This window comes from Salvelinus sp. IW2-2015, linkage group LG2, assembly GCF_002910315.2.
Source record: "Salvelinus sp. IW2-2015 linkage group LG2, ASM291031v2, whole genome shotgun sequence".
Taxonomy (NCBI): Eukaryota; Metazoa; Chordata; class Actinopteri; order Salmoniformes; family Salmonidae; genus Salvelinus; species Salvelinus sp. IW2-2015.
In genome coordinates this window covers 18,226,260-18,238,702 of record NC_036839.1, presented here as the reverse complement: position 1 = coordinate 18,238,702, position 12,443 = coordinate 18,226,260, and the positions used below count along the sequence as shown (strand labels likewise).

The 12,443-nt window shown below is 42.6% G+C and overlaps 1 protein-coding gene across 1 annotated transcript in view; it reads left to right on the top strand.

The window, feature by feature from the left end:
- LOC111976258 (contactin-associated protein-like 5) overlaps positions 1-12,443 on the top strand; it is a 116,120-nt gene that overhangs the window by 62,918 nt on the left and 40,759 nt on the right. Inside the window, exons 6-8 of the mRNA XM_024005031.2 lie at positions 4,632-4,816; positions 5,049-5,192; positions 6,251-6,518. Of these exons, the coding sequence (XP_023860799.1) occupies positions 4,632-4,816; positions 5,049-5,192; positions 6,251-6,518 (597 nt within the window). The remainder of the gene's footprint in view (positions 1-4,631; positions 4,817-5,048; positions 5,193-6,250; positions 6,519-12,443) is intronic.

The window sequence follows — 12,443 nt, the reverse complement described above, 5'->3', positions numbered from 1 at the left end:
TCACAGTGATCTGATTGAGGCCTCGATAGTCAATACACGGGCGCAGACCTCCCTCCTTCTTCACAAAAAATAAACTTGAGGAGGCGGTTGAAGTGGAGGACCGAATGTACCCCTGACGCAGGGATTCGGAGACATATGTTTCCATAGCCGCCGTCTCCGCCTGTGATGGGATACACGTGACTCCTGGGAAGTGCGGCGTCTACCAGGAGATTTATCGCACAATCTCCCCGTCGATGGGGTGGTAATTGAGTCGCCTTCTTTTTGGAGAAGGCGAGAGCCAAATCGGCATATTCGGGGGGAATGCGCATGGTGGAGACCTGGTCTGGACTTTCCACCATAGTAGCTCCCACGGAAACCCCTAAACACCTCCCCGAGCACTCTCGCGACCACCCCGTAAGAGCCCTTCGTTGCCATGAAACAGTGGGGTCAAGACAAGTTAACCAGGGTAGGCCTAGCACCACGGGAAACGCAGGAGTCAATGAGGAAGAGACTGATTCTCTCTTTGTGTCCCTCCTGCGTCACCATGCCCAGAGGAGCGGTGGCCTCCCTAATCAACCCTAACCCTAATGGTCGACTGTCTAGGGTGTGAACTGGGAAGGGCATAGCCACTGGAACGATGGGGATCCCTAAACTATGGTCAAATGATCTGTCTATAAAATTCCCAGCCGCACCTGAATCGACGAGCGCCTTATGCGGGGAAAACTCAGAAAAAGTAACAAACAAAAACATGTGTGCAACAGAGAGCTGTGGGTGAGAATGGTGCCTTCTCACCTGGGGTGACACCAGAGTGCCCTGCCTCCTGCCTCGACCCCCAGAGGGACCAACCCGGCACCGTCACTGGTCACCCCCAAAGCCAACTCTTCATTTGGCCGCCTTTCCTTCCAGTTCTCTGCTGCCAATGACTGGAACGAATTGCAAAAATCACTGAAACTGGAGACTTATATCTCCCTCACTAACTTTAAACATCAGCTGTCAGAGCAGCTTACCGATCATTGCACCTGTGCTTAGCCCATCTGTAAATAGCCCACCCAACTACCTCATCCTCATATTGTTCTTTTTTTTTCTCCTTTGCTCCCCAGTATGTCTACTTGCACATTCATCTTCTGCACATCCATCACTCGTGTTTAATTGCTATATTGTAATTATTTCGCCACTATGGGCTATTTATTGCCTTACCTCCCTAATCTTACTACATTTGCACACACTGTATATAGACTTTTCTGTTGTGTTATTGACTGTACGTTTGTTTATCCAATGTGTAACTCTGGGTTGTTTGTGTCGCACTGCTTTGCTGTCTTGGCCAGGTCGCAGTTGTAAATGAGAACTTGTTCTCAACTGGCCTACCTGGTTAAATAAAGGTGAAATAAGAAAAAAAAAAAAAAGAAAGACTTAATCTGTTGCTATATGTGTGAAAATAGTTTAGGTATAGTTTAAGTTCAGTTTCAATGCAATTATTGGGGTGGTTATCAGCTGGGCACTGCACTTTCAACTGTCGGAAGAAGGAGCGGAGCAGGCCCTTGGGAGAAGGAGGGACCAAAGGGGGAAACCATTTAAGAAAATGACCCTCCTTAAACTGGTTATAACTCAAGTTATGTTGGTGATATTAAGATTCTAACATCAAAAGTGTGTTTATAGACTTATTTAGGAAAAGTCAAGGACAGAGGGGAGCATGACAACAAGAAAATGGTAGAGTAATAATAATAAAAAAAGAGCAGTCAAAATGACTTTTTTAGCGTTTCTATTGTTAAAGGTCTTGTTCACATCGGTTACGGAGAGWGTGATCAGACAGTCATCCAGAACAGCTGGTGCTCTCACGCATGGTTCAATGTTGCTTGCCTCGAAGCGAGCATAGAAGGTATTTGCTCGTTTGGTAGGCTCGCGTCACTGGGCAGCTCATGCCTGGGTTTCCCTTCGTAATCCGTGATAGTTTGTAAGCCCTGCCACATCCAGCATCGAGTGTCAGAGCCGGTGTAGTAGGATTCGATCATAGTTCTGTATTGTCGCTTTGTCTGTTTGATGGTTTTTAGTGCCATCATCGGTTTGTGGTCGTAGATAGACTGGTAATAGAAAGCTACTCTTGTTAAATAGTATGGTTTACAGCTTATCATGAGATATTCTATTAGGGGAACAGAACGAAGACACTTTATTCCTTACTATTAAAGATTGCGCACCAGCTGTTGTTAACAAAGAGACACACACCACCACCCCCCCTTGAGCTTACCCGACATTGCCGTTCTGTCCTGCCGATACATAGAGAAACATAGGATAATACAGTTCTTCAGGTCCCATTGATAGGGTAGTCTCGAACGGAGCTCGTCCAGTTTGTTCTCCAGTGATTGTACATTTGCCAATAGAAGAGAGGGTAGTTTCATCAGGGTGCCCGCATGTCGGCCTCTACATTGCCGTCTCTTTCTCTTCCGATTGTCCGGTATTAGGGCCTGGTCCGGAGTGATCAGTATGTCCTGCGCCGCCAACCCTTTGAAGTAGAGATCTTCATTCAAAGTGAGAGTAGTGATCGCTGTTCTGATGTCCAGACGCTCTTTTCGTCATAGGAAACGGCGGAAACATTATGTACAAGAAAACACACATAATAGCAGAATTGGTCAGGAGCCCATAAAACGGCCACTATACTTTTCAACGCCATTCTTCAGACCTGTCTAAAAGTGCAACGTTACCTATGCAAATCTTCCTCTTACATTACACGTCAGGTAGAGGCTATTTATATCACAGCATAATAGCCTAGTTTCATTGCAGCATAGCCTGTCAAGTAATGACATAGCTATAAACCAAATTGAGCTACTTACCAACAACACACCTGTCTCTGGTTTGACGGTTGACAGGCCAAGTAGAAAGTAGATGTAATCCATATCCTGGCCATCTGCTCAAGATTGTTGAACAACTTTATGGAAGCCCATTTTTTACGTTCTATGTATGAAAATACCCACAAATTCAAGCTGACCGTTTGCACTTTAACTTCATAGTCATTGTTTGATTTCAAATCCAAACTTTTGGAGTATGGAGCCAAAAGAAGGGAAAAAAAATCACTGTCCAATAAATATGGAGGACACTGTAATTCATATCACAGGCCTAATAGTACTGTAGAGCTGTTTTTACTTGCACAATATAGCTGGATTGCCCCGTGCTGTCCCTAGGGGTCCACTGCCCTGCAGCGCCCAAATCCAACACACCCCGCTCAGCTTTAGGATTTTAGTGAAACATTCATTATTGGTTTCAGGTGTGTTTGTCTAAGGCCAGAGTGACAACCAACAGTATGGCAGACTCCCAGGGCCAGGACTGAGCAGCCCAACAGCTAGGGATTTCTTAAATATTGATCTCCCCTGACGTGGGCATGTTTTCAATACAGATTCCTTTTGTCATACATTATTCCATATAAGGCATCCAGACCTTATGAAAGTTGCACATGAATACCTTTAATCATGTAATAAATCAAATCGAGTGATATATAACTTGACATTTCTGCCATCCATTGTGACTTTGTGGAATGATAATCAACCTTCCAATTAATGGCAATGCATTTCTTAGTCGCTATAAATGCTAGGTTAAATAGTTTATTCTGATAACAGTCTTCAGTATCAACATTTCCAAGCAAACAAAAACAGGTAGAAGGGAGAATCTGTAGACATGCTGAGATAAAAGCACATACTCCTCGCCAGAATTCATCCAGCCTTCACAAGGGTGTAACAAAAGCAAATATGCCCCCTTTTGTGTTTTACACCTCCAGCAGTGGAATTACATTTCTGTGTGCATTATATTCATGTTCACTGGTATATAGTACGTTCTATGGATGGTATTAAACTACAGTAACTTACGTGGTCTCTATCAGCCCTTAATACAGTTTGGAACTCATCTTTAGAGGTTTGTCAGATTGTCTTAAAATTGTTTAAARCTTTGAAGCTTCTGGCTTGTCCAGTGTTTGCTGCACAGACAAAGTATTGCATCTGCAAAAGTTCACCTCCACGCCATCACAGACTGCTCTTCCCTGGTTGCCTGATCCTGCTGAGAACCCTGTCGCCATCTGATCCTGCTCAGATGACGCATGACAAAGATGTACCTTGCTGTACATTTATACATTATATTATCCAAGAATAGAGTCAATGGTTCAATAATTGAAATGACCATTATTCCCAGATCACAGACTGTAACCTACCCATCAACTCAAGATTGAAACAAAGGCTACAAAACATTCCCATACACACAAGAACTGTTAAATACTGCTACCTGACWGATACTGTAGCTAGACCCGAGAGCTGAACTGGCTTTGGTAGCTAATAGCTAGCTAGCTAGTTAATTCACTTCAGACAGCACTTTCATCGAGAGGGGATGAAACATGTAATGCATTGGCTAACATTACATGTCCGTTACACTACTAACTCAGCACTGGGGGAATAAATATATATTTTTTCTGTTGAGTCAAACAGCAGTTATCTTGCCAGCAACATCAGTCAAATAAAGAGTAGCCAGTTTCTGGTCTGCTTGCTTTTACAACTCGGAGAAAAAGCACAAGACACACAGACAACAGCTGCCTCTGTTRGCACACTCTGTGGTGTCCGACCAGTCCTAAATCCTAAAAAGGCCATGCTTCTATTTTCAATTAGTTTTTTTGTCTTCAGATGACACCCGGTTGCGGTTCAGCAGTGGTCGTGTTGCGGTCACTCTGGGCAGTCTTCTGGATGACCAGCACTGGCACTCTGTTCTCATCGAGCGCTTCAACAAGCAGGTCAACCTCACCGTGGACACCCACACGCAACACTTCAGGACCAAGGGGGAAGGAGACTCTCTTGAGGTGGACTATGAGGTGTGTCTATCCAAACATCCATAATATTTCCTTACAGTAGGTCTGAGTAGATTACACCACCAGCATCCAGTCAGAAAAACACATTAACCCAATACCAGGGTGAGATTAAGAATAATACTTGGTCTATCTCATTAGAACCTGGCATCTCGTTTCAACCTGACACCTGACACTATACTTTCGTAGGACTTTTCTTCTATTTCTTTATATATTTCACCTTCTTTCCTCATCAAAGCTCAGCTTCGGGGGCATCCCACTCCCAGGTAAGCCTGGCACCTTCCTGAGGAAGAACTTCCATGGTTGCATCGAGAACCTCTACTACAACGGGATCAACATCATTGACCTAGCCAAGAGACGCAAGCCTCAGATCTACAGTGTGGTAAAAGCTTTTCAGCTACTCATTTTTAATGCATAAACTGTAGGCCAAGGCCACATTTATTTTGCGCTGAWTTACCAATATATTAACTTATGTAAGTGATAATGCTCCATTGTGTTAGAAGTGGAGGTTAACAACACCTAACCTTAGAGAACTAGTGAACCATAACAGTTGTTGCATAACAAATTACAGACTGCGGATAGGTATCCATGGGAATACAGGGTGCATGGCAAGAACCACTTAGAGCTGAGAGAATAGTCTTCTATTTTCTCCTCTTACTCTTATTTTGGAAAGAGATCAGGGCTCAGTGATGAGTTGGAGCAGGAGCTGTATTCAGTGATCCATTCAATATAGAGGTATTATTACCTCCTGTAGCCCGAGGTAAATTGCATTATTTAAGGTAGTCCTCTCGGAGATGTCAGGGCCTTGTGCAGCCCCTAAATGATACATCTTAATGGATATTAACCTTGAGAAAACCTCTGTCTCAGTGGTATTACAGCCCCAAACACAAGAGGTGTGACACACAACGGGTGTCACCCAACCTCTAACAACAAATCCGCTAACACTGAAATAGCATTAGCATAAATAAGTTATCAATAACTCGTGTGAGTTAGTGTCAGCCTATTGAAATAGAAGGATACTGAAATCAAGTTTGGTTGATTTGATGGAAGAGTCCCTGTGGAGGGTTTAGTTAACGTGCTCCATGTCGCTGCCACTCCATGTCACCAGGATCGATGATGTGTTCATCCCCACACTGCTCTGACCTTTTCCTGTGTACAGGAACTCATGTCCTCTGTACTGGCTCTTCCTGTCCCTAGGAGTCATAGTGGGGTTGGCAGTGGCATGTAACCTAGCTCCCTACAGAGTTGATTTTATCTCATTCCACTGTTCTCTCTATTGTTCTCTCTCCTTTTTTTTGGTCTCGTACTATACCCACCATTTTCTTTCTCTCTTTCTAGAAGGGGGCTAGTAAGGATTTTTAATTAACCCCTAAATGTTGAAAGTTGATCTTGATCGGGGCAAGGTGACTGTAAGACTATGTGTTCCATGTGTGTCACCAGGGCAACGTGACCTTCTCGTGCTCGCAGCCCCAGCTGGTGTCCACCACATTCCTGAGCTCCAGCAGCAGCTTCCTGTCGCTCCCGGCCACGCCGTCTGCTTCAGGAGGCTTCGCGGTGCGTTTCCAGTTCAGAACATGGAACCCAGACGGGCTACTGCTCTCCACCCAGCTGTCCCTGGAGCCCCAGAGACTGGAGCTGCAGATAAGCAACAGCCGGCTGCGCCTGACCCACCACACGTCAGCCCAGCAGAAAGAAGAGGTCTCGACCGGTGAGGGCCAGGCCAACAGCCTCTAGCCTAGATGACCCACACTATGGGCTGGAATCAGTGGTTCTGCCTATGGGGACTCAGATTATAAAAGGCTATTGTTTTCTAGTGAAGCAGGCAGACAATGAGAAACCCATTTTATTACTGCAGAGTATGTTTGTGGTTTTACACACAGATAGTCTGATAGAGATAGTAAAGATTGAGTAAAGCTTATAAGAGGAGAGAATCCATTCAGTTCTGAGTTCACAAACCAGACCTGTGTTCAAATACATTATGTTTTTGATTATTACGTATTTTAATGCTTTTTTCTGTGTATTTAATTATTTTCAAATACACAGCCCAAAACAAGTACCAAATAGTCGACCAAATTGTATTTGAATGTATTTTTTTTTTTAAATACTTATTTAAAATACAATTGTCAAATACCTGAGTTAATGCAACGTAATGTATTTGAGTCAGTGTATTTGACTATTTTCAAATACTTACCAAGTGTATTTCCAAATTCATTGCAATATTCAACTTCTTGTATACATGATATCGTAGGAAAATGTCATCCTGTCACGTTTTTTGCAAAAGGTAAAATGTCACAGTAGCTGACGTTTTTCTCAATACATTGCCATCAATMGTAAAATGTGAGTGTTACAGGGTAGTGATGTGCAGGTTGATTCATAGCCCGATGTCCCCACAGTTAGTGTCTTCGGAAAGTATTCAGACCCCTTAACTTTTTCCAAATTTTGTTACGTTACACCCTTATTCGAAAATGTATTAAATTAAATAAATCCCTCAGCAATCTACACACAATACCCCATGAAGACAAAGCGAAAAACAGGTTTTTYGAAATGTTTGCAAATGTATTAAAAATAAAAAACAGATACCTTATTTACATAAGTATTCAGACCCTTTGCTATGAGACTCAAAATTGAGCTCAGGTGCATCCTGTTTCCATTGATTATCCGTGAGATGTTTCTACAAATTGATTATAATCCACCTGTGGTAAATTCAATTGATTGGACATGATTTGGAAAGGCACACACCTGTCTATATAAAGGTCCCACAGTTGACAGTGCATGTCAGAGCAAAAAGCAAGCCATACGGTTCAAGGAATTGTCTGTTGAGCTCCGAGACKGGATTGTGTTGAGGCACAGATCTTGGGAAGGGTACCAAAACATCTCTGCAGCATTGAAGGTCCCCAAGAACACAGTGGCCTCCATCATTCTTCAATGGAAGAAGTTTGGAACCACCAAGACTTTTCCTAGAGCTGGCCGCCCGGCCAAACTGAGCAATCGGGGAGAAGGGCCTTGGTCAGGGAGGTGACCAAGAACCTGATGGTCACTCTGACAGAGCTCTAGAGTTCCTCTGTGGAGACAGGAGAACCTTCCAGAAGGACAACCATATCTGCAGCATTCCACCAATCAGGCCTGTTCTGGTAGTGGACAGATGAAAGCCACTACTCAGTAAAAGGCACATGACAGCCCGCTTGGAGTTTGCCAAAAGGCACTTAATCGTGTTTCTCATGGTCTGAGAGTCCTTTATCTCATCTGATGTAACCAAGATTGGCCTGAATGCCAAGCGTCATGTCTGGAGGAAACCTGGCACCATCCCTACGGTGAAGCATGGTGGTGGTAGCATCATAGTGTGGGGATGTTTTTCAGCGACAGGGACTGGGAGACTAGTCAAGATCGAGGGAAAGATGAATGGAGCACAGTACAGAGATATCCTTGATGACAACCTGCTCCACAGCGCTCAGGACCCCAGACTGGGGCGAAGGTTCACCTTCCAACAGGACAATGACCCTAAGCACACAGCCAAGACAACACAGGAGTGGCTTTGGGACAAGTCTCTGAATGTCTTTGAGTGGCCCAGTCAGATCCCGGACTTGAACCCGTTTGAACATCTCTGGAGAGACCTGAAAATAGCTGTGTAGCAGCGCTCCCTAACCAACATGACAGAGCTTGAGAGGATCTGCAGAGAAGAATGGGAAAAATGCCCCAAATACAGGTGTGCCAAGCTTGTAGCGTCATACCCAAGAAGACTCAAGGCTGTCATCACTGCCAAAGGTGCTTCAACAAAATACTTAGTAAAGGGTCTGAATAGTTCTGAAATGTAATATTTCATTTAAAAAATATATAAATTAGCAAAAATGTCTAAAAACATGTTTTTGCTTCATCATTATGGGAAATTGTGTGTAGGTTGATGAGGAGATAAAAACTATTTTAGAATAAGGCTGTAACCTAACAAAGTGTGGAAAAAGTCAAGAGCTCTGAATACTTCCCAAAGGCACTGTATATCCGAAGGGCGAGCGAGGTTAGGGTAATTAAATATTTTATGGCTAAAGGATGGGTAGGCTACATTGAGCTTTTTCTATAATTATTTTGTTGTCTATCTGGCAATATTGCGTAAGCCTAAGCTTTATGCGTGCCAAATAGCCTACACGCCAATCGCCAAAAGCTTTTGGGAACTGGTGAAAAAAGTTAGTCGATCCACTGAGGCAAAAAGGACAATGTCGGAGTTTAATTCAATAAGAATAAAGCTGTGAAATGGAGAGTTTGGGAAGTGGTAAAAGAATATGGTTGCAGTTATGTGTGATGATTGTGTAGCATGCTATACACATTTGACAGTCACAAGACGGGGACTTCGAATATGTCTATGGCACGTCAATGGAACTGTAGCCTACTGTTCAGATGGGTTAAATGGAAACCGAAATCTGGAGACTGACTGTAGGTCTATATCCTCTCCCATAGCCTTAATATTAACTCCTGCAGAATTAATATTTTTTCTTGCAGTAAAATTATATATCAAATGTACAGTTGAAGTCGGAGTCATTAAAACTCGTTTTTCAATCACTCCACAAGTGTCTTGTTAACAAACTGTAGTTTTTGCAAGTTGGTTAGGACATCTGCTTTGTGCATGACACAAGTAATTTTTCCCACAATTGTTTACAGACAGATTATTTCACTTATAATTCACGATCACAATTCCAGTGGGTTAGAAGTTTACATACACTAAGTTGACTGTGCCTTTAAACAGCTTGGAAAATTCCAGAAAATTATGTAATGGCTTTAGAAGCTTCTGATAGGCTAATTGACATTATTTGAGTCAATTGGAGGTGTTCCTGTGGATGTATTTCAAGGCCTACCTTCAAACTCAGTGCCTCTTTGGTTGACATCATGTGAAAATCAAAAGAAATCAGCCAATACCTCAGAAGAAATGGTAGACCTCCACAAGTCTGGTTCATCCTTAGGAGCAATTTCCAACCCCTGAAGGTACCACATTCATCTGTACAAACAATAGTACGCAAGTATAAACACCATGGAACCATGCAGCCATCATACTGCTCAGGAAGGAGATGCATTCTGTCTCCTAGAGATGAACGTACTTTGGTGTGAAAAGTGTAAGTCAACTGCACATGGGGACAAAGATTGTACTTTTTGGAGAAATGTCCACTGGTCTGATGAAACAAAAATGGCCATAATGGCCATAATGACCATCGTTATGTTTGGAGGAAAAAGGGAGAGGCTTGCAAGCCGAAGAACACCATCCCAACCGTGAAGCACGGGGGTGGCAGCATCATGTTGTGGGGGTGCTTGTTGCGGGAGGGACTGGTGCACTTTACAAAATAGATGGCATCATGAGGCAGGAAAATTATGTGGATGTATTGAAGCAACATCTGAAGACATCTGTCAGGACGTTAAAGCTTGGTCGCAAATGTCATCCAAATTGACAATGACCCCAAGCATACTTCCAAAGTTGTGGCAAAATGGCTTAAGGACAACAAAGTCAAGGTATTGGTGTGYCCAGCACAAAGCCCTGACCTCAATCCTATAGAAAATGTATGGGCAGAACTGAAAAAGCGTGTGCGAGCAAGGAGGCCTACAAACCTGACTCAGTTACACTACCTCTGTCAGGAGGAATGGGCCAAAACTCACCCAACTTATTCTGGGAAGCTTGTGGAAGGCTACCCGAAATGTTAGACCCAAGTTAGACCCAAGTTAGACCCCAATGTTAGACCCAAAAACGAATTGAGTGTATGTAAACTTCTGACCCACTGGGAATGTGATGAAAGAAATACAAGTTGAAATAAATAATTCTCTCTACTATTATTCTGACATTTCACATTCTTAAAACAAAGTGGTGATCCTCACTGACCTAAGACAGGGATTTTTTATTAGGATTAAATGTCAGGAATTTGAAAAACTGAGTTTCAATGTATTTGGCTGAGGTGTATGCAAATTCCCGACTTCAACTGTACATTTTGACTCGGGAACTGGAGTGAAGAAATATGATTTATTCATTTCACCATCTTGAGAGAATGCAAATGTCCAGTTAAGGACCATCTGTAGAGGTGCTATCTTTATCAGCTTCATTAAAGCTGATAGTATTTCAACCACATAAAATGTGCACCCAAGCCAACCTGAAATCTTATCAGAAACATGGTGTGTAATTTTTTACAGCTTTATAATTTCTTACAACTGGTCAAACTGATGTCATTTGGAAATTTTACACAGAATATATTTCAATTTGTTTTGTGTTATTACATTTTCTCCCCGGTCCTTAAATGGCTTTGCTCTGCAAACGAAGCAGAGATGACAGAGAAAACTTTACCGATGTCAACTTGATTGAAGCATTTATTCTATCAATTTATGACATTATTCTGGTGAGCAAAGGTTTATTTCAGTATTCTAGAGCAACATATAATGACAGATGAGAAGCTGCATGTATCTAATTATAGACAAGTTGACTATCAAATACCAAATATCAAATACATCTATCCCCTTGTCAAAAGAATTGTAATGTCGTCTCTGACTGTAGCCTACAGCACATTTTCTATATTAGCGGGTTAGGGTCGGATGCGAGCCTCAGATATTTAGCTAGCTCAATCGCAGTCAATGGGCCGTCATAGTTATGTGGGGGCTGTAGGTAATGCTTTTCTTTGAAAGAAAAGCCTTGTTCACTGTGGACCAAGTTTTCACTGTGAATAATTAATTGCACATGGTCATATGTAGGCTTGCGTCTGTTCAACATTTTTTGTTTCTAGTCTCAACCGTTCTCCCGATGTCACTCAAAAGCACATTAACTCGAGGTCACATTAACTCTAGGCCTTAACCCTAACCCTAGCTTCATGTCCACTCCCAGCTCAACCCTTACCCTATCCTAACCGCAGTGGCGGTCGGTGCCGTTTAAGATCAGGGAGGGCAATATTTTTTTTATGAGCACAGCCTCATTTCTATTACAGCATATTGGATGACTCTCATTCATATTCCACCCAGCTCAGTGTAACATTGGCTACTACATGATACTTACATTTTCCCTAAATCCACCATGAAGTTGCTACAACCTAGCCTATGAATGAAAGTTTACAACATAGGTGCACAGGTAAAGAGAAAAATGAGAGTAATCAAAGTGATAGACAGTGATACATTCAATACCGCCTTGCACACTCTCGCCTGCATCTTGCTGATCTAGGGTGTAATCATTAGTCCAACAGTTTGAAACTATAGTTTCTATTGTACAAATTCAGATATGTTTATCCACGTTTTGTTCCTTTTGCTTCCACTTCTTAAGGCTAGGGGGCGATATTTTCACATCCGGATGAAAGGCGTGCCCAAAGTAAACTGCCTGCTACTCAGGCCCAGAAGCTAGGATATGCATGTTATTAGTAGATTTGGATAGAAAACACTGAAGTTTCTAAAACTGTTTGAATGATGTCTGTGTATAACAGAACTTATTTGGCAGGCGAAACCCTGAGGACAAACCATCCAGGATAATTTTTTATGAGGTCACTCTCTTTTCAATGTGTTTTCTATGGGGATCTGGATTTCTAAGGCACTTGCTTGCAGTTCCTATCGCTTCCACTAGATGTCAACAGTCTTTAGAAATTGGTTGATATTTTTCCTTTGAGAAATGAAGAAGTAGGGCAGTTCAGAACGA